This window comes from Pseudonaja textilis, chromosome 3 (assembly GCF_049901715.1).
Source record: "Pseudonaja textilis isolate UNSWEBS1 chromosome 3, rPseTex1.2, whole genome shotgun sequence".
NCBI classification, from domain to species: domain Eukaryota; kingdom Metazoa; phylum Chordata; class Lepidosauria; order Squamata; family Elapidae; genus Pseudonaja; species Pseudonaja textilis.
In genome coordinates, this window is record NC_141992.1 from 109,137,251 (window position 1) to 109,164,219 (window position 26,969).

Below are 26,969 nucleotides of genomic sequence, written 5' to 3' on the forward strand. Positions count from 1 at the left end.
GGCAGGGAGTCTGCAACCTTAAACACTCAAAGAGCCATTCGGACCGCTTTCCCACAGAACAGAAAACACCAGGAGCCACAAAACCTGGGTGGGTGTGGCCAACTTGAGGTCACTCACTCTCACCCTATTAAACAACTTTGTCTGCTTCTCTGAATGTGCTTCTTTGAATGGCCTATGGATTCCCACTTATAAGTGATGTGGCTTTACAGAAACTATTGTGATTTGCAATAGAAGCACCCTCCTCTACAGACAGTATGGCAATAGCCGTAGGTAACCCATAACCTTATAAATATGGAACAAGTTTAACAATTGGCAATAGACAGGTGCCAGACCTAGGAGAAACCAAGACTGTTCACATGTAAGATGCATGACATTAAAGCAATAGTGTTTAATGAAGATAAAAAACTAGGACCAAGTTTCTGTTCTATATAACTACAGAATTGGAAGACCCTGGTAAAAGGCCATGGAAGAAGACATTGCCTATGTAAAGAGACCATTGAGATTCTCTAAAGCACAAGTGTCAAGCTCGCAATTGTCACGATGTCTTCACATGACGTACTTTTCCCTTCGTGGAGCTGCGGTAGGTGTGGCCTGCGTGTGACGCATCCGGCCTGTGGGCTGCCAGTTTGACACCCCTGCTCTAAAGGTAACTGTTTGGTTATCTAGCATTCCAGGATATGGTTCTTAAAAACTACCTTGCAAACCTATATAATAAAACTAGCATTCCCTGCCTTGGTCCCAAGAAATAAAAAAAAGAGGACTGCAGCTTCAGAATATGCATAGTCACCTAAAGTAACTGTCAGGACTGCCAGCCTGCTGCACCAGCTGGCATTTGCTAGATGCCAGTCTGCCATATGCAATCGGGGGAAGGAATTGCAGGGTGGTAAAGGGGGGGGGGGGCTGGGATAAGGGGAATTGAAAATTACATATTGTGCCACCCCGTGAGAGCTGCCGGCCGTTCTAAGGTCATATTATGGAATGCATCTACCTGGAGACCCAAACTAGCACAGAAATTGTGGGAGTATGTCCTTCCCAAAGAAGAAGCCAGAAGAGAGATGGAAGATGCTGGGGCAAAAGGAGAGCTTGAAACCTGGAGGGCCCAGGAGGGAGCTTGGGGTGGCCAGTTCGATTTTGGCGTCTGCCGGAGGAAGACTGAGACCCTCACCCATGATACTGGAAGACTCACTAAGTGGAGCCAAACATCCTCACTCCTGGCATCAGCCATTCTTCTGGGACAGGGAGACTAACAGCCACGCCCCTAGGAATGAAATATGATGGAAACTTCTGAGATGAACTAAACCAAGAGTTATTCTATACTTGCCTGTCTCGAGGGGCACCAAGAACCCTCCAAGGGTGGCACATCCTAGCCAGCGAAGTCTAGATTGACCTGGCTGCTTTTCATGAGTGCATTAGCCAAGAGTCCCGAAACCTCTACTCCCTGGAAAAGAAGGAGACTGAGCCCCAATGATGCCTCGGCCCCTGACAGTGTCCCATAGTGTGCTACTGAGGGCCATCGGGCTGCCGAATGCATAGTAACCCTCCCGGTATTGGCCCCTGCCTGAAGATCCAAAAGGAAGGAAAAAGACTCTCCAAACCTAAAGAGGGAAAACATAAAGGCATGGAGGTCATCCCATCCTCTAGCAATGGTGAGGGAATCATGACCAAGGGAGCAGAGACCAACCTGGAGAGAGATAGTGGAGGAGAAAATTACCCCCTGGTAAGTGGGACAATTATCCTGATGATAGTCAGGGTGCAACTAATGGTTGACTCCTCGGGACATAAGGGCATAATGACTGCCTTGTTGGACTGGGTGTACCAGATGCCTGGTTAGTCCTGGCATGGTGGAAAAACTGGGGATGTGTCTCAGAGAGTTAAATATTCACATAGCATTTTCCCAACTAAATGGAACGCTAACAGGGGGAAGCTTGGCCATGTTCCTAACGGAGCCTGTGGAACTAAAGAGAGGGCCCCACAAGGAAACCATCAGTTTCATCATGGGCCCTGGCATGACGGAACTGATGGTGCTTGGGCTAAAGAAATGGAATCCATCAATAGACTGGAAGAAGAATTGAGTCAACCATTATGATGGTCTATGGAGTGTCAGGCAGCTTTCAAGAAACTGAAGCATCTTTTTGTAGTCAGGCCCACGCTCAAATACTTTGACCCTGATAAGCAGTTTGTCATTAAGGCAGACGCCGGCAATGTGGCAGTGGGAGTGGCCCTCCTCCAAAAGTATCAACAAGGGGCACTGCAACTCTATGCCTAGATCTCCCAAAAGCTTTCTGATGTGGAACCAAAGTGGGCAGTATGAGAGAAAGAAGCTTATGCTGTACAATGGAGGTAGTTCTTAGAGGGCAGTAAAACCAGGTTCGAAGTCTGGATTGACTACAAAAACCCAGAAGCACTAAAAACTCCTCGGGAATTACCCCCTAAACAAGGGAGGTGGGTGCGATAGTTCAACCATTTTAACTTCATCCATCGTTACTTGCCTGGGGAGAAGAATTTCTTGGCCGAAGCCCTGCCTAGGCCACCTCAATATAACAGCATCAAAGAGGAGGTCACAAACTCTATCATCCCATCCAATCAAGTAGCAGCTCCTGCCATCACTGGAGCACATAAAAAACCCAAGTTGCAAACGACTAAGGACCTGACTTGGGCATTAAGGACCAGTCTATTGAGTCATGAATGGTTTGAACTCCATAAAGGGGATCTTACGTTAAGGGATGACCTGGCCTGGACTGGGACCAGACTTTATGTGTCTTCCAATCAGAGAATCTTAATCCTTCAGCAAAGCTACGACTTCAAAACAGCTGGACATTTTGGATTTGTAAAAACCCTACATCTCATGAACCACTGATTTTGGTGGCTGAGTATGAAGGACTTTGAGAAATATATGGCTAGTTGCCCAGTGTGTGCATCAGTGAAAAGATGCCCTGACAAGACTGCAGCCCGTGGCCAATCCTACTATTCCTCAGAAAGAAATATTCATGTTCTTCATTGTGGAGATACCAGAAAGTTCAGGGAACACCATAATTTGGGTCAAAACTGATCTCTTCTCCAAGAAAGCACATTTCATAGTTTGTCCCAAAATATAACTTTGGTCGCCCAGCATGAAAAAAGACGTGGGCAGTTATGTGAAAAGTTGCACCATCTGCACCACTATAAAAAAACGACCAGGAAAACCCCCTGGATTGCTGCAACCGATGGCAGAACCAACGAGGCCATGGGAGGAAATCGCAATGGACTTTATAATGGAATTGCCAAAGAGCGGGGGGAACATGGTGATCTGGACAGTGATTGACTTATTCTCCAACCAGGCACACTTCATACCCTGCAGCGGACTACCCTCAGCCCACCAGTTAGCCAAACTGTTCCTGAAGCACATTGACTGCCTGCATGGAGTACCACGAAGAATAATCTCAGGCAGAGGGGTCCAGTTCACGACTAAGTTCTGGAGGAAGTTCCTGTGGTCTATTGGGTCGTCCCAGGGCCTTACCTCAATTTTTCATCTGGCTCCCAATTTGGGGGGAGCAGAATGTCTGAACGCCATGGTAGAGCAGTTCTGAGGTGTTACGTGAACTATCAGCAGTCCAATTGGGCAGACCTCTTGCCTTTCGCTGAGGTTGCATACAATAATGCTGTTCACAGCAGCACAGAACTAACTCCGTTCAAAGTAGTGAGTGGCATGGACTTCGTCCCAATGCCAGAATACCTAAGGGATCCCCCCCCACCTCCTCAATCAGCTTGACAGACTGGCTGTCGATGCTAAAAGAAGCATGGGAAAATGTCAAAAAGGCACTAGCAAAAGCGGCACAGACCTATAAGAAACAGGCAGACAAACACTGAACCCCACAATGACCATTCCAGCTGGGGGGAAAGGTCTACCTCTCCACAAAATACTTGAGATTAAAACTCCCCAGTAAGAAGCTGGGACCCAAGTTCATGGGGTCATTCCACATAGTGAAGATCATCAACCCAGTCACGGTGCAATTAAAATCGCCCCGACTACTGGGGAAGGTATACCCAATATTCCATAGCAGCTTCTTAAAATCCGAGGTTGGGTCAACCATGAGACCACTACCCATGAACCCCCAGACCCAGTGGTCATAGGGGGCCAAACCCATTATGAGGTGCAATGAATCCTCAACTCGAGGTGGCACAGGAAACAGCTCCAATATCTAATCAAGTGGAAGGGCTATCACTTATCAGAGGCTTCTTGGGTAAAGAGTAGAAACAGCCAAGCTGATCACCTCATAGCTAAATTCCACAAAGACAACCCAGACAAGCCTGGGGGCACCCCTAAAATCTATATATGTACTCAAACTGTCTTTGCTTTCCACAGGTCGCCTTCAGGAAGTGAGGGAAGCCAAATGTCAACTCATAAATCATCCCTGATCTGCTCTCGAGTTGCCATAGGCAAAGGGGATGGGGAATTAAACCTTGCAGCTGCATCAAGAAGCTTGCATCTCAGTCAAAACAAAGCACATTCCAGCCATCATGTCAAGGTCACCTCTACAAAAACCCACAGTGGCTGGAGGGAGTGACTTCTACAACCCATGAAATTGCTTTGTTGGGGAATATGACTAATCACGCATCTTGGGGGGAGGGGGAAACAGGGTCAGAGCCAAAGCACAAATTAAGTGAAGTCAGAGTTGGCTCCACTTGGTCCGTGCCTACATGAAGCTCCTAATAAATAACTGGCTTTCTTTTGAAGCTTGGCCTAAGCCTCATGATTTAGTTAGGGCATCAGTCAGATCCCTGACATTATGAAATGTCACGTGACACCCCTGAGATACATTATGCCCTCATTATGGCTCTCCTTATAAACAAGGGAAGCAAATCAGACTGTGGAAACTATAGAGGTATCTTTTGTTGTCCATCACAGGCCAGATCTTTGCCCACATTCTTCTGAACAAACTTGTCATAGTGTCAGTAAGGAACCTCCCAGAGATGCAATGTGGCTTTCAGCCAGAACAGACACAACATGGTATTTTGCCATTAGGCAAGTCTAGAAGTGCATTGAGTAGAAAAAATGTCTTTACCCTGTCTTCATTGACTTGACAAAGGCATTTGAACTGTAAACAGGGAGGGTTTCTGGATCATCCTAAGACATTATGGCTCTCCAAAGAAATCTGTGAAGTTGATTCAGCTACTCCATGACAGAATGACAGATAAGTTCTTTAAAAGGGTGATACATCAGTTGCATTTGCCATTTCCAATGAGGTAAAGCAAGGTTGTACGCTATTCTGTATGTTCTTCACTTGCATGTTGTCACTACATGCTATCCAGGGTCTGAAGAAAGAAGTGTATTATCAGATAATGATTGGACAGTTCTCTCCCTGACCTTTACAACTTGAACGTATAGACATTCAATCATTTGGGAGACCTTCTTTGCTGGTGACTGTGCACTCTTTGAATACAAGGATAATGATCTACAGTTGATGCTGAACAAATTCTCAGATGATGATGTTCTTTAGACTAAAGTATTTTACCAGCCCATGCCAAATATGAAGCACACAGAAGCAACAATCACTGTTGGTGTCACCCAACTGATAAATGTAAATAGCTTCAAGTATTTGGGAAGCATCATCTTGAGTGATGAGTCTTTGGATAAACAAATTGAATCCAGGATTGGCAAGGCCAGCCAGACATTGGAGTGGCTGTGTACTAGAGTGCTTAATCCACACAACATTCATATATCCACAAAGTTTAAAGTCTATAGAGCTGTGGTTATCCATTTTCTTCTGGATAACCACATGACATGAGTAATGTCATAATGTTATGAGTATAATCAAAATAAACATGAGTTGTGGATTCTGTACTGAAGGCTTATCAAACAACTGAAGAAATGTCAGAGGTGTGCTCTCAGCTCCATTCTTGGCATTTGTGGCAAGATTGTATCTCCAACCTGGAGGTCATGTATCATGTAAAATCTACTAGCCATTGAGTGTCAATTATCAGAACCTATATGAGATGAGTGGGACATGTCATCAGAATGGATGACCTCCTTATACCTCTCCAGTTATTCCATAGTGTGCTGGAATCTGGGAAGAGACCGTGAGGTCAGCTTATTACTACAAATACACTATGAAAGAAAACATACATCACTGGGACATCCAGCTAAGGAAACTAAAAGCTGTATTTGCATACAGAACCTGCTGGCGACCCTTTTTGCTATGAAACCTCCATCAAGTTTGAAGACACACCCAGCCAAACTTAACACCTGTAAGACCTGTAGTTACTATAACAATGGATTTTCAGGGCCCTCAATGTGCTAGACTCTACATTTCCAGACTGGGACTGAAGCACCATTTCCAAGTCCAGAGATGAAAATGGAACTCATTAAAAAATATTAGGAACAAAAAATCAGAGGAACTGAAATTCAGAGATGTATCTTTCTCATGCTGCTACTAATAGTCAGAAGAAAACTAAGAAGAAAAGCAAGAACCACTACTGGAAGCTTATACTGTATGCCAAGGAGGCATTTTCCATTGAAAAATGTGTCTTTGTTCTAGAACAGTGATGGTGAACCTTTTCTGCACCAAGTTCCCAAACCAGAATGCGTGTGCATGAGTGTGCATGTGCACATGCCGGAGTGCCAGAAACCCAAAGACCAGCTGGCCGGCGTGAATATGGTTTTTGGCCATTTTTCGGGCCGTTTTCAAACCACTTTCCAGGCTGTTTTCTGGGCCGTTTTCCAAGCTGTTTTTGCCCTGAAAACCAGCCGGAAAACCGCCCCAAAAACCGCCCGAAAAAGAGCCTGTTTTGGGGCTGTTTTCTGGTGCTCTGTGGCCATGAAGACCAGCTGGCCGGCACGCACATGCATGCTGGAAACCAGAAGAACACCTATCTCGCTGCATGAGTTCTTTTTTATCTAGGAAAAGACAGAACAAATCCAGCGTTGCTAATACTGGAGTGAACATCAAAATGGCAGAAGTCAATTAAGGTCAGCAAATGTAAAATGATACACATTGGTGCCAAAAACCCTAACTTTTGATTCAAACTAATGAGTTCAGAGACTGCAATGACAGATAAGGAAAAATATCCTGGAATAATGATAAACAGTTCAATGAGGGTGCTGATACTGTGTGCATCTGCTGTATCAACTATAAATCAATGGTGCAACTTCATATTGTATCCAGTTCCGGTTACTTCCATCCCACACCATTCAAAGGGGATTCATCCATAGACATTTAGCTATGTACTTTGGGGTGAACCCCCTTCGAATGGTGTGGGAGTATGAACCAATTTCCAAAAAATTGCAGACTACAGGAACCATTTGCATTACTCAGGTGACCCTAAGACAGAGATAAACCTCCAAGGGGCCTCAACGACTCTCTAAAAGAATGCAAATGACCAACTGTCTGCAAGGAATATAAATCCTTCCATTCCCTACTATCCAGTCAGACCCGAAGAAGTTTCTTGGATAAGAAGCAAAACATCTTCAAAGAAAAACAAGGAAGTCCAGTTGCTTCATGAAAAAGCACCTTTGGGACAACCATGACCTGAATGACTGAGAATCTCCATTGACATTTTTTTTTATATGATACAGAATTAAACTTTGCAATTTGCTACCATGGGATGTTATGCAAGCTGCTCGCTTGGCTGGCTTAAAAAAATGTTCATGGAAATCACGGGGAACAATAACTTTTAGCCTTGATGGCAGTGCAACTGATTTTGAAGGCCATCAGCTGGAAGACTAGTGGGCTTTCTTGGGTAGCCGGTGGGTCACTGTAAAAACAGTTTGATGGGCTATCTGGTCGGTTGGTCTGATCCAGAAGGGTACTGCTTATGTTTTTATGTTATCTGAAATAATCTACTGATAAAAAGGGTGAATCAAATGACTCTCCCAAACTATGTACTTATTTCAATGAGTAAACAACAGTCATCTCAAATGTCTACAAATTCTACAATCCACAATCTGAAGGGATGCTACTATTATCAACCTTGGCATGTTCAGATTCATTTCAGTTTTCTATTACCTGCCCTTTCATTCCAAATACATCATGAAAAAGAGTACTAGAAATTTAGTTGCTTAAACCTCTCTGTTAATCAAATGTTAGTACATTAGCACACAAAATCTTTATCACCTTACCCTCCCATCTCAGACTGAGGAGTAGTTTTGGTAATAACAATAGTTTTCCCCAATTTGGATTCCAGATCCACTTTGTAATCTCGATGCCGCAGAAGCTCACGCTTGATAGGCTGCACTGGTTTGCCTAAAATATAAATTTAAAAAATTAATGAGGATAGACAGAGAGATAGATGACAGAATGATTTGGTATACCCTTGAAATATAAAATCTTCATTTTAGTCAGTAAATATTGTTTTTTCCTCTATTGTCCAAGAAAGTTCTTAATTTTAATTCCCCCACTCTAAGATCAAATAAACCTAACTTCTTAATTTGTCGAATATGAGTAAATTAAACAGGAAATAAGTATTTACAATTTTTAAAAGAACATAAAATGAAGTGTCTAGCTGTCTGTCTATTTATGTATGCCGTTATGCCGCCCATCTCCACCGCAAGGTGACTCTGGGTGGCTAAACCTTCCCTCTAAAATGGTGTCCTTTGCATCTCATTCTACAAACTGATTTAGCAACTACTAATGAAATAGAGCAGTGCATTGCATAGTCAGCATACTACTAACCATCTTTCTTCTCTCTTTCTTCTGTAAGTCGTTTCTCTGCAAGCTTCTCATATTCGTCTTTGTCCCACTTTCGACGGAAGTCTAAGTTTTTAGCCTATGATTGAAAGAATATAATGTTCCAATTAACAAAAAAGGTCTGGTATTGACAATAATATGAAAATTATTGGTTTGTAGGATATTCATTTTCTCTAAAATCTCTTACACAGGAAAAGCATGAACAGGAAGCATTAACTTCAACTATTATATGCTACAGGCAAATTCTAAAAGCTACAGAACTGAGAAGGTCTGATAAGGAATAAAACTTTTCTTTAAATATCAACCGCTGAATTCCACAAGGGTCACCAATCTCTTTAGGCAGTGTGCATACATGGTGAAATTTTAGGCTACATCAATAGAAATATCCATTCTAAAGCATGAGAAGTAATAATTCCAGTTTTACTGTAGTCAAAGTCCATCACAGAACAGCATCTTAAATCTTCACAAGAGAGGACCAATGACAGCTATGATTATAGTCTTCAAGTGTCTGAAAGGATGTCATACAGAAAAAAGTCTAGCTCTCTCTTTTCCAGACAGGAAGACCCAGAATACTGGACTAAAGTTATTGGAAAGCAGATTATCACGGAATACTAAGGATTTTATTTTTTACAAGAAAACCAATACAATAGTGGAATTAATTATCCAGAAGGATTTCCCTTCACTGAATTTGTTTAAATGGACACTAGGGCAGCCATTGGTGAGGATTCCTGCCCCGAATAAGGAATGGGACTCAATGGTTTGAATGGCCCTTCTAACTGTTTCATACTATGATCTTGTGTCTGGGCATTAAAAACATTACTTGGGTTTCTGTATGAAAGGGAAGAAATCTCATGAGTTTTCAGTCTCAAGAGACCTAATGAGAGAACATTTCAACTTGCTAAGATTTGGTGAATACGTAAGATTTCCTCTATTTAAAAAACTGATTGCCTCACCTTGGAGTTCCACATGTGCCATGTAGAGCCATCATGATACCCACAACTACTGATACACCTGTTTTATTAATATTCTTACAATAATACTTAGTTTTACGAGAAAAGACCGTGATACTATTCCTGACTAAAATAAATACTAGCCTATGGAGACAATTACTAGACCAAGAAGGTAGGAATTGCTTATTAAAGCGAACTATAGAAAAATAAAGGCAGCAGATACCTGACGAGTGAAGTATTTATATAGTTTTAAGAAAAATGCAGGGAGACACAACCAAAATGAAAATGTTATCATTAAATGCAAGAGGGAAAAAGCTATAGAAGTACATCGATTCTAGAGAGTCTTAAATTATCACAATGGTAAAAAAAACTATTACCTACTAAGCTTCCATCTCATATGGAGTTTTTCATTATAAGAAAAAAATCCTAAGAACTGGACATGGAAAGATGTCAAGATAACATGTAGAACTATGATTGGTTCAATATTAATTGTAACATAATAAATAAAATCAGGTTACCTTTAAGTTTCCCAAAATCTCAGTGGTTTGAAATAATTTTAAACTACAAAATGAGGCTATCATTATGTAAATAAAATGAATAGTAAGGTACTAGAATCAAGACAGATAACAGGAAGTACTACAGGTAGTTCTTGACTTACAGCGATTTGTTTAATGACCATTCAAAATTACAGCAATACTGAAAAAAGTGACTTACCACACTTACAACTATTGCAGCAACCCCATAGTCATATGATCAAAATTTGGGTACTTGGCAACTACATGTATTGATAACAGTTGCACTGTCCAGAGCTCATGTGATCATCATCTCAGAGATGGAAACAGTAGCAGTGATTTGGCATGGCCAAATCCCCTGGCTGGCCATGACCCCGACCTGGTCGCGCAGTCGCTCACTTGCCCCAGTTGCTCTCCTAGCTTTCCCTACCATGCTGGCAGCCGCGGTGCAGCTCGGGTGGATGTCCTGCAGCTGCTGCACATGTGTACTGCGTGTGCAGCCACTACACATGCAGTCCGCACATGCAGCAGCCCCGGGACATCTGCCCACCTGCCCAAAGCCGCTTTTTCTCCCAGCGGATGCACCTCTTCCAGCCCGACCGGCGTGGCCCAGCCAGCCAGCAGGTGGCCACATGTCCAGCCAACCCTTTTTTAGTACAAGAAACCTCCCCCAATCATCCAGCTGCTCTCCTCCTTCTCTGCCTGTTTGTTCTGTATGGCCGAGGAAGAGGAGAGTAGCCAGCCGGTTGGGGGAGGCTTCTTGTGCTGCAAAAGAGGCATCTGGAGACCGAAAAAGAGTCGCCTCCAGCTGCCTCTTTCGCAACGCAAGAAGCCTCCCCCAACCGGCCAGCTGCTCTGGGCCAGTTGCACTGAAAAGGGGGCAGCTGAAGGCGACTCTTTTTGGTCTCCAGCCTCCTCTTTCGCAGTGCAAGAAGCCTACCCCAATCGGCCGGCTGCTCTCCTCCATTCCCACCCCAATGATTCAGTACCCTAGGTAATCTATTTTATCCTGGTGAAATTCACATTTGGAGAGTTTGACAAAAAACTTAGCTACCTCCCACATCAATTTAACATGTTGAGACTTAGTTTCTGTATAAATCAATCAAGATAAACCAGGTTTGGTTCCCTCCCTTCTGGTGGAGATCTCTTCCAGGAGTGGTTTGCGCGGTACTTGTTTTGAGTTTGATCGATTTCAGCTTCCTCAGCCAAGACACAGTAATCGTGCAGGTGGACTGGGGCTCCATGGCCAATGCAGGTGTTGTACAGGTCATTGTTTAAGCTATCTTTGAACCAACTCAGGAGTATTTCCTCTGGCCAATCTATGTGGCAAATCAAGTCACGAAACTCTTCGATGTATTTCACGACTGGACGGTACCCATCTGGCATGCCTTATGTGGTCTCTACCCTTGTGGTCGGCTTGTGGTGGGGTCTTCAAATCTCTGTCTCAGGGCTGTCATGAAGCAGCTAAAGTTATGGAGCTCCAGTCCATCTGCATTATGGAGGCTCACCATCCAACGTGCAGCTGATCCTTCTAGAGCCAGTGTGACTACCCTGACTTTGGCCCTTTCATTAGGGAGGTCCCTCCCATACGTCTGCATTTAGGTCAGTAAGTGTGCAAGGCAAAATCCCAATTGCTGGGGATTCCTGTTCAATTTGATGCCAAGGCATTTCGTTGTAAGGGTGGAAGCCACCTCCTATTGAATCACAGGCCTTGCTTTGTGTCAAAATGTCTCCAGGGCAAATCTTCCATGGTGGCAATGGGTTCGCCCGTAGCCCCTGTGATTTCAGTAGATGCCCCTGAGGTTGGGGATCCCTTTCGTTCATCAGCAGCCTCCTTTTGCACTCCTATCTCACTTGCAGCGCAAGCCAGGGCACCTTTGATCCACATACCATGGATGGCCTCCTTCATGAGGTTCATGGCTTCCCTCAGGAGTTGGTTGGGCTGGTCTGGGGCTTCTTCCAGTTCATTGTCATCATAAAGTCTTCCATCTCCTACTTCCAGCTGGGTCAACAGCTCCTACGAGAGGGTGACATCCTTGGCCCCGCCACCCCAGCCTTCCTTCTTCCCAATGCCAACGGACCACCTCGGCTTGGCAGTGGTGCTTGAGGCAATGTTCTCCTCAATCCAAGCATTGAGGGCCTCCTCTTCTTGAGCCTTGGAGGGGGGAGGGGTTCTCTCCCAGCATTCAGCCTCTTTATGATTGCTGCCCTGGGCAGACATAGTGTGCACGGTCCCTATGGTAGGGCTACTGCCTCTCCAGCAACAGTATGCAGTTTGCACTTCCTGCCTAATGTAAGGTCTTACCTCTCTAATCTTCCCAGGAAAGCAAGACTCTTGAAACTGAAGTTGTTCCAAAAGGAGCTTTTATTGAAAGGCTTCTGATATCAAGAGGTCAAGGCAGGAACTAAATTTTCCCATTTAAAAAACAGCAATTTAAAGCAGTGCAAACGAAACCTTTCCCACAGTACAGCATAGCAGGAAACAGAAACTTCATATAGCGATATCTCCAATCCCCACCCACCCCCACCAGAATGCCAGCATCCCAATAGAAATATATGGGACCTGACAACATGGTTGTTAAGTGAATCTGGCTTCCCCATTGACTTTGCTTGTCAGAAGGTCGCAAAAGCTGATCACATGACCTGAGGACACTGCAACCATTATAAATATGAACCAGTTGCTGCGCATCTGAATTTTGATCATGTGACCATGGGGATGCTGCAACTGCAAATGTGAAAAACAATCATAAGTCACTTTTTTCAGGGCCATTGTTAAATTTGAATGGTCACTAAACGAAGCATTTTAAGTCAAGGACTACCTGTATAGAGTGACATATAAAGAAAACAATGAATAACACAGAAATCAAAGTGATATACAAAGAAAACAAAGTATCAGAGAATATGCTAAGCCAAAAACAAAACCATATTATGGCTTAATATGATAGTATCATAGACTCAGGACTGGAAGGGATCTCGGAGGTCTTCTAGTCCAACCCCCTGATCAAGTCAGGAGTCCCATCCCAAGTATATCTCTGTATATATGTCATTGGTTTCTTACTCTTTATCTTGCTGGGCTGACATCAATCTTGCAAATCTCAAACTGCTTCCTCAAATTATTTTCTTCAACTGGAGTTCAAGCCCTGCTTATCTGAATGCTGCCACGGTAGCAGCTTTCCCTTTTGTCCTTCAGAATCATTGCCTATCCATCTAGTATTCAAAGTTATCTGAACTAACATTAAAAAGATATTTTGAGAATTACAGGTTTATGAAAGTTTAGGAATAAACAAAAGCAGAGCTGTTTTTATATAGCAAAATAGTCAGCTCTAAAACATACATACCTGGAATTGTACTACAGTATTTTAACTTGTTCTGTTATTATAAATCCAGACATATTCTGTTTGTAACTTGATTACAATAGGTTTTTTTTCATTATCAATTCAGTGAATTTGATTATTACTAAACTACTAATAGTATACTGTGATTGATCATGGATATTTTTATTCATGTGAACTGACTCCAACTGTGACAAATTGGCATTAAGGAGTCACTAGCAAGATGATTTCTTTATATGGCTTTTTAAATGTTGATTCAGGTATGCTGATGGCTGGCTTTTAAGTCATTAGATGGCATTTATTGTGCTGCCCAGCCCTCACCTTCTAAATCCTTGATAGGCTGCTGGTAAATCAGCGCTCCTGTTGATTGACAAAGGGCCTGTTTCCCAGGCCTTCAATCTCTTTCCTGGCTGTTTTTGTGTCTGCTCGTCCAACAATCTTAGTAGCTGCAAAACTGAATGTGTATCCTTGTTCACTGCAATGTGAGGCTACCAATGAGTTCAGGTCTCCTCGTCTGACCACTCGTTTGTGTTCTTGCAAACTTTTGGTTACCTTCCTCCCCATCTGTCCTACACAGTCACAAGAGCAATCCATGCAGGGAACAACAGCCGGAGAAGTGATTGAAGTCTGGGAAACAGGATCCTTGTCAGGGCTTCAGCATGAGTCCAAAAGCTTGGAAGACAAAACCTCTGGTCCTGGTGACCGACCCAGATTGGATCCTGCAACATTTATCCTGGGACATGTCTTCCTTCCTTCCTATCATATCTTCCTTCATTCATGAGTACCATATACTGTTCTACTAAAGTTAAATTGTTCATTTTACTATGGAGGTGCACGATATACCAAAAATACAGATAGTCATTGACTTACAACAACTCATTTAGTGACTCCTTGAGGTACAATGGCATTTAAAAAGTGGCTTGTAACTGTTTTTCACTCTTACAATCGTTGCAGCATCCCCAGGATCATATGTTCAAAATTTGGACTCTTGTCAACTGGCTTATATTTATGAAGGTTGCTGTGTCCTGGGGACATGTGATCACCTTTTGCAACCTTCGGATAAGCAAAATCAATGAAAAAGCCAAATTCACTTTACAACCATGTTATTAACTTAACAACTGCAGTGATTCACTTAACAACTGTTGCAAGCAAGGTTATAAAATGGGACAAAACTCAATTAACAGCTGTTTTGTTTAGCAATGGAAATTTTGGGCTCAATTGTGATCATAAGTCAAGGTACTGCCTGTAAGACAATCTTGATTGCCAAATGGAGAACTCTTATATCAAGTCCTTGTTCCTAACAGCCAGCTTCCAGACAGTTCTAAGAAGAGGGTAAGTATCAAACAGCCTCCAAAAAATAATACTTTTTCAGAAATTGGGCATATATTTTAACAATAAAACAGCTGAATGAGGGGAGAATGCAGGCTATTCATAAACTTTATGTCTCAAAGCATCAACATTTTCACATTTTCTTTTTCACAATTACATTATTGGGTGCACAGAAATGAAAGTTACAGCTGAAAAGGGTGTACCAAAGATTCCTCCAACTTTTATATTGCCGAAAACTTTAAAACAGAACCAGTGCAAATCCTGCCAAAAAGAGCCCCAAACAGCTTAAAACCTTGTTTCATTTATTTCTGGGGCCTGTTAAGCAGTTTCAAACCTGTCATAACTAAATCACTGCTTATTTTTTTCCAGGAAGAATAATAAAGATGATTTACAAGGCAAAAATTAATAAGGTGGCAAGGAGGGTATTTCCAGATTGAACTACACTGAAGCAATACTATAATAAATCAAAGCTTTCCGTGCCTGAGAGAAGGCAATTTACTAGCTGCTTCACTTTTCTCCTAAATAATAAAAAGAAGTCTGTAGTCTTTTGAAGGTCTTTCCATTCCTAAACTAAGCAGGTAGAAAGGAATTAAATTCAACTACTCACTTGTCAAGCTTGTAATTTCAAAAAAAACTTTTCCAATGTAATCAAAAGACCAGTTTGTTAGAAATCACAGCAGCATTTCAGGATAGGTTTAGCAGACACAACCACACAGCAATAACACAGAAATGGTTTACCAATTCCTGCTTCTTGATTTTAGAGGTTGATTCCTAGCTGACTGCCCTCCCTCGCACAGGTATGCATGTCTTCCATGAAAGAGATCAATAAATCAAAAAATACTAAAAAAAAAAACATCACCAGATATTTTACAGATTAAAAATATTTCAAGAAAGTCATGTAGGCATTCATGTAAGTAGAAGTTAAAATTTCAAATCCCAACAAGAATACTCGTCCATCATTAAGCAGAAACTACTTGGACAACCTTGAAATAATCACTTTCTTTCAACCTCTCTATCTCATAGGATTGTTATGGAGAAAATAGCATCATGTACATTGGCTTGAGTTATACAAAATAAAGCTAGAATATATAACTAATGAATGGCTATAGTAACAGAAAATGCAGTGGTAAGATAAAAATACATAAATATAATCATGGAAGAAGAGGAAAAGAGGGAAAAGAGATTAAAGGAAGATAGAAAGACTACTGCAACTCTTTAAAAATATTACTATAAAATAACAAAAACAAGAATACATTCAGAAACAAACTCCATTGAAACTTGAGGGACAGTACTGAAGAAATATTGTCTGAACCATTTAAAACAGCAAAAAAGAGGCAGTTAGTTCTAACAGCTCTAGGTCAACAAATATGGAACAACACTGTCTAAATGATTGGAAAGTATCAGTGTGTCATATCTATGCTAAAGAAATAAATACTTTACATAGCAGAGACACATTGAAAAAAACATGTTTATACCAATTTCAGGCTCAGCCAATTCTCTTCATATTTATTTATTCATATTATAGAGTTGGAAAGGGAATTTTATCTCCTTAAATCCAAGCTGGATTGTTGGTGTGTGTGTGTGTGTTGGGAATTCAATTCTGACCAGCTCAAGGTTGACTCCTCCTTTCAAGGTCGGTAAAATGAGGACCCAAATTCTATGCTGACAATGAACAGCTTAGAGGGCTATAGAGAGGGCTGTAAAGCACTAAGAAGCAGTATTATGTTATAAGTATATAAGATATATACGTATGCATGTATGCATGCATGCATATAAGTTGTAAATTATAAATTAAATGCTATTGTGGCTTTTTATTGCTGAATGCCACCTGGCATCAGTGTCAGTTGGGTGGCAGTATGGACTTATTTAATAAACATCTTCTGCTTGGTGATTTGTAGGAGAACTATATTAGTCTATGGTGGAAAAAAATCAGGAGTATGGTAGTACCTCTTCCAACTAACAAATTTTATTTAAAAAATTAAGTATTTGAAAGTTGCAGCTCACTTTATCAGATGCCTAGAGTGGAAGGACTAAGCAGAAAGCAGAAAATCAAATTACACTATCCCTGACAGATAACTATCTATCCTCTTCCTGAGGTTATTACATGAATTTGAAACAAAGTCTTAAGAATAAAACTGAGGAAACTGGATATATTTTTGCGTTTCCAAAAAGGAGGGGTAATAAAAGAGTACTTTTCAAGTACATGAAGAAGTATCACAACTTGCTGCCTATTACAGGTAGACTTTGCTAGCCTACTCTATTTAGTGACCATTATGAAGTTACAATTCCACTTTATGGCAAGTCCATCACAGCATCCCCGTGGTCATCTGAAGAAGATCAAACACTTCGCAAACAACAGGCATTTACAACTGTTGCAGGGTCCCACATTCATGTAATCACCATTTGTGTACTTCACAGTTGATTTCTGATAAGCAGTGTCCATGAAGAAGCTGGCAGTAAAATTGCAAGTTGTGATGTCTTAAGAACTGCAGCAGAAGAGAGGTTGTAAGTCCATCAGTCACATGTCTTACCTAATGGTAGCACTACTTAGCAAAGGAGTTCTGTTCCCAATTATGCTTAAACAAGGACTATGTGTATCCCAAACAATGCCTTTAAGTTGCAGGAAGATTCTAGTCTTTATTAACCCAAAGGTTCTTTTTCAACCATGACCTGGATAACTGAGAATCTCCATAGACATTTAGTGATTATTAAAATCTTCCAAATAAAAACTGTTTGATTACAGAACTAAGTAGGAGTGAATTCTCCTTCACTGGATATATTCAACCAGAAGCTGGATAGCCCTCTTGGAATGCTTTAATTTGAAGCCCTATGAACTGTATTTCATAGACGGAGGACATATTTTATATTCACTACTTCTCGATTGCCAAGCATTCAAGCGGCACACTCACTCTTCCATCTCACTTCTGCATTAACATCTATTGCACACCCAGATTCAGGAACTATATAATTTGCATCTCATCCATTTCTCTATATTGGCCAGGAGGAAAAATAAATCCATGGTAAGTATGATCAGCCTGCTTTCAAAGTTTTCACCACTGGTGTGGTCAAAAGTCATGATTTTCAGCTCTACTGAAGTCATGTACCTTTCCAAATCCATTGCAGAAACACTGGCAACAAATAAAAGTTCATATGGAATATATCACTTGTAATCTGTTGATCACAAGGCACTGAAATCTTGCTGCACTGAATAATGGCAGTTTACTTCAGTCTTTTCAAGATTTTCGGCATTCCATATAAGTGAAGGTTTTAAGGGTATTAAGTATTTTGTTTCAGTGAATTACAGAATCAGATAAAAATTGAAGATCTTTTAAAATTTACTTTAAATCATTTTTTTAAAAAGTAAATTAATTTTAACATTTTCTTAAAATATTATTTAGCAAAATAAGCAACATATAAATTTTATAAAAATATTTTATGTTATTATTATAAAGGATCTCAAGTGATAGCACTCCAGCTTATGGCTGAACACATAAATTATTACTTTAGCTGTATTCCATTACCATGCTTACTAACTGTAAGAGATAGAGGTACTATGATATATATTTATTTGATGAACGTATGTAGCTGCCCATCTCACATTCAGAACTCTATGGGATAGCACATTCTATTCCTTAGCAATACAGCCAGTTTGCAGGCTTCATATGAGTGTTTTTAATTTATTTGTTTAATTTATATGCCATCCATTTCACTATCCAAAGTTACAGTATCCCTAGGCCAGATAACAAAGCCATGTTTTCAGGCTCTTCCAGAAAACCAGTAAAGTTGAGGGCAATCTAATGTCAGATGGAATGGTGTCCAAAAGATGGGTACTGCATCAGAAAAGGATCTCCTGGATCTCATCAGATGACATTCCTCTGTGGGAGGGCGGAGCTGGCATTGCGATGATACGGCATGCGATCTTGGAGGTCTGAGATCGCTGCTGATATCTTTGCTCCTGGACGGTCCTATCGGATCTAAACCGTCCTGAAGAGACGGTGAAAGTGAAGAGCGCATCCTGTAAATCCCAGAGATACTGTAAAGTCCCTGGTAGATCCAGGAGAAGCTCTTCTTGCCAGCAGCAAAGAGGCAGCCATTAAAGCTGCTGAAGTTGGGACAGCTCCGAAATGAAAGAGAACAGAAAGAGAGAGTGTGCCGGTTTGGTGAGAACTTTTTCTTTATTCTAAGATCTGAAAGGACACCCTAAGGAAAAGAAAGAATCTGTAAAAGTTTTGACAGAAGTGATTAAGCGGCAATTTTAAACAGGAATGTCAAAGTAATGTTTTTTTCTCATTGCTGGATTTTCTATACATGGTCTTATATTTTGAAACTGGACTGTTTTTTTCTTTTATATCTATTTTTTTTCTCCTTTTTGATTTTGTAATATTTTAGGCTAGAGGCTCCCTTTTAGTTATTTCTTTTTTAAAAAAATCTCTTTTTCTTTTTTTTATTAATTCTTATTATATCTTGCTTGGAAAAGGAGGGGGAAAGTGAGAGCAAAGAAACTTTGTAACACTGCCAACTAGAGGCTTGAATATATTCTGTTTCCCTGTGACCAGACAAAGCTGAGAAAGAAAGAACTGAGACTCTTTTTCGAGGACATTGCTATTTGATAAGATAGAGGAAAGAGCATGGGAGAGTATTATTGCAGGTGCTCTTCTGGGTTTCTATCAACAGCTGGAGTCTGGTGTTGAAACCTAGGGGAAAAAAATGTGAGAAGTTTTTGGAGAAGAGAGCTATAATAAGAGCCGTGGATAATTAAACAAAGTGCAGTGTGCTCTTTTTACTTTTTCTAAGTTGTGCTATCCCTCCTCACCAGCTTTATTGTATTTTATTTTATCCTTTTTTTCTTGTAATAACTATTTGGGTTTTTGGCTTTGTTGGAGCTTGTCTTTGTTTTTCTTTTTTTCTTTAGAAGTCCAATCTCTACATTTGCTTTTTATTTTAAAGGGAAAGCTTTAATATTAATGTTTTTTTTAAAGGAATAGCCTTTTTTTCCCTTTCCTGGTATTTTTGTTTTTTCATCTACCTTTATGGTTTATTCTTATGCACTCTTTTCTATTTGAGACCTTTCAATTGGATTTAGGTGTTGAAGAACCTGAAGAATTTTTCCTTTTCCTTTTTTTCCTTTTTTTTTCAAGCCTTTTTCTTTATCTAACTACTGATTGGATTAGAGTATACAAGAACCTGAAGAAATTTTGTCCTCCCTTTTTTTTCTTTTTTTAAAATCATTATTATTCGGCTTCTTTTTTCTACTATTTTTATTTTGAACTATAATTGGTTACTTCACAATTGGATTACGGTTTAGAAGAACCTGAAGATTTTGAATTGCTTAAAATGAATAGGAAATTTACAGCTCCTGGTTCTTCAACTTTTACTTCTTACTCTCCACCATCTGGAGGACAACGTTCAATACAGACAATGTTAAAGCAAGAAAAAGAACAAGAAAAAGTGACTCTGCAGATGATTATGCAAGGAATTCAAAATATTCAAGCAAGCTCAGAGAATATTGAAAAGAGAATAGAGAACATTGAACAAAGAACAGGGAAAACCGATGAAAAAGTGGAGAACATCCAACAAATGATGTTGAAGTATGATGAGAGATTCCCAAAAATTGAAGAAGAAGATAAACAAAAAGACAAGAAGATTGGAGATATTGATAATAGATTAACGGTGGTTGAACAAGATAAAAGTGGTATGTTGTGATGGGAGATGGATAGATCAGAATTCTATCTTAGATTCCAAAACATAGAGGAAGAAAAAGAACAAAACTTAGCTGAGATAAGGATAGAAATACTGGCTGAAGCTTTGGAAATATCTCAAGAGAAGATGATGGATGGAATAGATGAGGTTTATCGAGTTTTCACAAGATATGCGATGAGAAATAGCTTACCAAGAGAAGTTTACATTAGATTTACAAAGAAAGCCATTAAAACACAAATATCGCAAGTGGCAAAAGAGAAAACATTGAAATATAAAGACAAGGAGATTGTGGTCTTGAAACAAATACCCAGAAGTGTGAGAGATGAGAAGAGAATACCAATTCCTGACTAAAATGCTACTTAAAAAAGAGGTGAATTATAGATGGCTGATTCCAGAAGGTTTAATGTTCACATGGCAAGAACAGAGACATAGAATTGACTCAATTGAGAAAGCAGAATTATTTTATACAGAATTTTTTGGAGGGAAAGAGGAAGAGACAGAAAAAGAGATCTCACTAATTGAATTCCAAGAGGACTGCCAAGTGGCGATTGAAAAAGAAGGTGCAGTATGTGGAAAGGTGGAAGCCAAAGAACAACGTGAACTAAGATCTACTGGAGCTGCTAAACTTAACTACAAAATATAACCATGGAAGAGAAAAAACTGATTACAATTAATATAAATGGACTTAACTCAGCCGTTAAAAGAAGGAAAACCTTTCATAAATTAGAGAAATTAAAATTTGATATAATTTGTCTACAAGAAGCACATATTAAAAAACAATATGTTAATACAGCCAAAATTAGGGAAAATATTTACTTCCTCGACACAATGTAAGAAAAGATGAGTGGTTTTATATATTAAAGAGACCACCCCAGCAAAATTGATTTATACTGATGATGATGGAAGAATACTAATGGTGGAAATAATGGACAATAATACAAAAACACTCCTGATTGCAATCTATGCTCCAAATGACAAACAAGAAGAATTCTACAAAAAATTACATATGAAAATAATTGAACTGGACTATGCTAATATAGTTATGATGGGAGATTTTAATGGAATTGTAGACAATAAATTGGACTATACAGCACAGAAAACAATAAAGCAAAACAGAAAGACTCTCCTTAAAACTTTTTTTAAAATGGTAGAGGAAATAAACTTAAAAGATACATGGAGAGAAAGAAATGCTAAAACTAAACATCTTCTATTCAAATAGACACTTATCATGGTCCAGAAGAGATATGACATGGATGTCAACAGAATTAATAACTAATATTCAAGAAATAAATATTGAAACAAGTACTTGGGCAGATCACAATCCAATGACAATTAAATGGAAAGGACAAAAAAAAAAAAGATCTAGATGGATGTTAAATAATACTATTTTAAAGGAAAAAGACTTCACACAGTGGATGGAGAAAGAATTGGCTTTTTTCTTTAGAGAAAACAAAAAAGAAGATACATCAATGCAGAACGTATGGGATATAATGAAGGCATATGTTAGAGGCTTGATAATAGACTATACAAGGAAAAGGAATACTATGAAAAGACTAGCCTCTAAGGCCTTAGAGGATGAGTATAAAAGACTTGACAAAGAGCTACAGAAAATGCCACAGAAAAAGGACATCAAGCTAAAAATGGATATAGTTAAACATAAAATGGGTCAAATAGAAAAAGAAGAATTAGCACAGAAAATTAGAGGTGCTAAACAGAACTACTTTGAAGACGCAAACAAACCAGGTAGATGGTTAGCATACAAATTGAGAAAGAATCAAGGAAAATATTGCAATTAATAGATGACCAAGGCCAAGTTTGCTATGAAGAGAAGAAGGAAATCATTCGAGACTTCTATGGGAAATTATATATGCAAGAGAATATTGATGAGGAAAGAGTTAAACAGTACTTACAGAATGCTAATTCACCTCAGATACCTAAAGAGACTAAAATAATGTTAGAAAGCAATTTAACGATGATGGAGTTAACTGAAGCATTCAAGAAGCAAAATAATGGAAAGGCAACAGGCCCAGATGGACTTCCGGCAGAATTTTACAAACATTACAAGAATCGTTGAATCTTCCATTGCTAGAAGTTATGAATGAAGTTATGTTAAAGAAGATACCTAAATCATGGTCAGAAGCCTATATTACACTTATTTCAAAAGAGGAGGCCGATCCATTACAAATTAAGAACTATAGACCTATTTCTCTACTAAATACAGATTTAAAAAATTTTGCTTCAATATTGGCAGAAAGACTTTAAAAATATTTAAATAATTTTATTCATCCTGATCAAAATGGATTTCTGCCAAAGAGACAAATTAAAGAGTAATCTTGGACACCTTGGAATACTACGACGCACATCCTGAAAAACAAATGGCTCTGATATTTCTAGATGCACAGAAGGCATTTGATAATGTGAATTGGCGATTCATGTTATTACAGCTGGAACAGATGGGTTTTGCTAGAAAATTTATTCAAGCAATAGAAGCTATATACTATAAGCAAATGGCAAAGGTAATGATAGAGGGAGAACTGACAGACTCTATCAATATAAGAAAAGGAACAAGACAAGGGTGCCCACTATCGCCTTTGTTGTTTGTGTTAACTTTGGAAGTGCTAAACAGAAATATTAGAGATGAAAAGATTATAAAAGGGATGAAAATTAAAAAGGAAGAATTTAAGTTGCAAGCATTTGCAGATGATCTGGTTTTCATCTTAGAAGACCCTCTAGAAACAGCATCAAAATTGATAGAAAAGATAGAGACATATGGAAAGGTGGCTGGTTTGAAAATAAATAAAGATAAGACAAAGATCTTGACAAAGAATGTGCTATTAAGACAAAAGGAAGAACTGGCAGACCTATTGAAAATTCAGGTCACAAATAAGATCAAGTACTTGGGGATATATTTGACAGCAAGATGTAGTACATTAAAAGAGAATAATTATATCAAACTTAAACAGGAGATAGATCTGGCGAAATGGGAAAATTTACAACTGTCACTAATAGGGAGAATTTCAACAATCAAGATGAATATATTACCCAGAATTTTATATTTGTTTCAAACAATTCCAATTAGGCTTGGAAAATATTACTTTGAAGATTTAAATAAAATTGTGTTGAAATATATATGGCAAGGTAAGAAAGCGAGAATAAAGTTAAAACTTTTGCAAGATGCTAGAATTAGAGGAGGATTTGGTTTGCCTAATTGGGAGTTGTACTATCAAGCTACAAATCTGATGTGGGTTAAGGAATGGATAACACTAAGAAATACTAGATTGTTGACATTAGAAGGACATGATTTGTTGTTGGGGTGGCATGCTTTCTTATGGTATAAAGCAGTGGCCTCCAACCTTTTTCGAACCAGGGACCGGTTTCACGATTATTTATTCTTCCACGGACCGGTACCTGAGTAACGTGAGACTCAACTGCCATCGGGACGGCTCTTCGTTCAAAACCGCCCCCCCTTCGACGAAACTAAGGCGTGAGCACCCAAACGCCGCTTTCCAACTGAAAACCCGGAAGCACTTTCCAACCGAAAACCCGGAAGCAACTGAAAACCCGGAAGCGCTGTTGAAACAAGATGGCGGCACCCAAGCTTTGTGGCCCGGTAAAAAATGATCCGGTACCGGTCCGGGGACCAGTGGTTGGGGACCCCTGGTATAAAGGAACTAAAACACAGGGGTATTTTAGAAGACATATATGGGAGTCTCTGTGGTTAAATTGGGAGAATATTAAAAGACAATGTTATTTGAAAATTCCAGTCTGGTTATCGACTATTGAAGCATTTTCTTATCCTATAATATACAAAAAGGAACAAACAGTTAGATATGGTGAAATATTGAATGAAAAGGGTGAACTCAAATCTATACAAAAACTAGAGGAACAAGGTATAAAGATGAATTGGTTTTCATATGCGCAAATACATTCAAGGTATGATAAAGATTCTAAAATGGAAGGTTTCTATGATAAATTGACTGATTTAGATAAGGTTTTGACAGGTACTGATGAAAAGGTGATTTAAAAACTGTATGGATATTTATTAGAAATTAAATTAGAAGAAGAACAAAGAAACTATGATTGCTTGGGGGAAGAATTTTGGATATGGGATCAATTTAGAGAAATGGCAAAAATTGTGGTCTCAAAATTATAAAATGACAATGTCAACAGCATATAAAGAAAATTTGTATAAGATGTTTTACAGGTGGCATTTCCCCCCGACAAGAATAGCAAGAATGTTCAAGAATAAATCTGAAAAATGTTGGAAATGTCATCAGACACCCGGCTCATATTACCATATGTGGTGGACTTGTGAGGATGCTAAAAAATACTGGACTAAAATCCACATGTGGTTGGAAAAAATGACAAAAAAACATATAGACTTGAAACCAGAGATATTTTTATTGGGAATTTTACCTGAAATATATAGTAAAGACTTGAAATAGCTGATTGTAAATGTATTAACAGCGGCTAGGACTGTATTTGCTAAAAACTGGAAAAATGAGAAAATACCATCACAGGAGGAAATTATTAAGAAAATATTGGAATGTGCTGAAATGAGTAGATTGACATTTGAAATTAGAGATCAAGAGGATAAACAATTTTATAAAATTTGTGATCTTTTCTATCAATGGTTAGACAATAAAATACTGTAATGAAATATGTAGACTTTTAGAAAATAATAAATATATAAAGATGTACTTCTTTCTTATTATATCTACAAAATGATTTTAGGATAGATTTGGGATGATAATATGAACTGTTATAAAATAAACTAAGTAAATTATGAATATCTTGTAAAACTTGAATGAATAAAAGTATAGTCAAATGATTAATAATGATGCTAAGGTATTTAATTTTTATTGAAAATACGAGATTATATGCAATGTAATTGTAATTGAAGACTACGAAATGGAAGCACAAAACAATTTGTAAACCAACCAGCACACTGTATGTATACATATAGAACATGGCTTGATGTTTTTATGTTTTGTTTGTCTATGTTTGTTTTTAAAAACCAATAAAAGATGACATTCCTCTGTGAATAGGACCTGCAACATGCCCTTCCTGCAGGATCTGATGGGATGGGTGTTATCTGTTTTGGAAGAGACAATCCCTCAAATAATCCAGTCCCATGCTATGTAAAACCTTATCAGTCACATTATCAGTATCTTGAATTGACTCCAGTAGGAAACCAGTAATCAATGCAGCTCGTGGAGGATAGCGTAATGTGTTCTGATTTAAATGTACGTGTATATGGTACCATACTGAAAGGTAAAGGTTTTTCTGTCCAGTCGCATCCAACTCTACAGTGCAGTGCTCATCTCCATTTCAGTCAGCATTTTTTGAAGAAATTTTCCTTGGTCATGTGGCCAGCATGGCTACATGCCTCCAAAGGCAACAGAATGCTGTTACCTTTCCACTGAAGATAACAATGGGACCTATTAATATATTCACATTTCAATGCTTTAGAATTGCTAGGTGGGTAGAAGCTGGGGCAGGAACAGGAGCAGACCTTATCATGCGATGCTTAGCTCTCAAATCCGGGCTGCCAGCTTTCCAGCTGACAAGCTCAAAGTCTTCAACCATACTAAGCCATCACATCCCCTTATAGTACTATACCAGGGTGGCTCAAATCCTTTGAAAGAATTGCTTTCCAAAGTGTAGAAGCATACACATAGCATATTTCTTTGCATCAATGAAGCAGATAGTTGTTCTAGGCTCATGTGGGTACTTCATAAATAGCTCTTGGCTGTCTGCAAATGTCCATTATGCATTGGTAAGCCTAAGAAAGATATATGTCCCTATAGAAATAGACTGCTTACTGAATACTATGCGTAAATTATGGTTTTGTTCAACTAAAAACAGGTTTCCAAATTTCTTAATATTTTCTTGTCTTTTCATTTTACAGTATCCTTTTTAAGGTAAAATGAGCAGAGCAGCACACAACGATCCTATTCATATTATTTTCCAACCTTTTTGGCATTGCATATAGACTGATGATAATGTCATTTGTATTTCTGTGAGCTTCATAATGTATGAACCCAGTTCCTGTTACCTGTAAACGATCGTTTCTTAGCTAATCCAATGTGCCAACTTTATATAACTTCACAGGTAGTCCTCGACTTATGACCAGTTGACCCCCAAATTTTTGTTGCTAAGTTAAACATTAGTTAAGTAGCCCATTCTACATTTTTTCTTGCCACAGATGCTAAGTGAATCAGTGTAGTTGTTAAGTTAGCAACATGTTTGTTAAGTGAATGTGGCTTCCCCGTTGACTTTACTTGTAAGGAAGTCACAAAACCTGATCAATCACGGAACTCCAGGACACCACAACTGTCATAAATAACAGTTAGTTGCCAAGCATCCAAATTTTGATGTGACCCTGGGGAAACGCTGCAATGGTCTTAAGTGTGAAAAATGGTGATAAGTCACTTTTTCAGTGCTGTTGTGACTTTGAACAGTCACTAAATGAACTGCTGT

General features: G+C 39.2%; 1 protein-coding gene across 1 annotated transcript in view; it reads right to left on the reverse strand.

The window, feature by feature from the left end:
- Positions 1 to 26,969, reverse strand: part of ZMAT2 (zinc finger matrin-type 2) — a 65,798-nt gene that overhangs the window by 38,041 nt on the left and 788 nt on the right. The window contains exons 2-3 of the mRNA XM_026700921.2: positions 8,649 to 8,742; positions 8,096 to 8,219 (exon numbers count right to left, since the gene is read on the reverse strand). Of these exons, the coding sequence (XP_026556706.1) occupies positions 8,096 to 8,219; positions 8,649 to 8,742 (218 nt within the window). The remainder of the gene's footprint in view (positions 1 to 8,095; positions 8,220 to 8,648; positions 8,743 to 26,969) is intronic.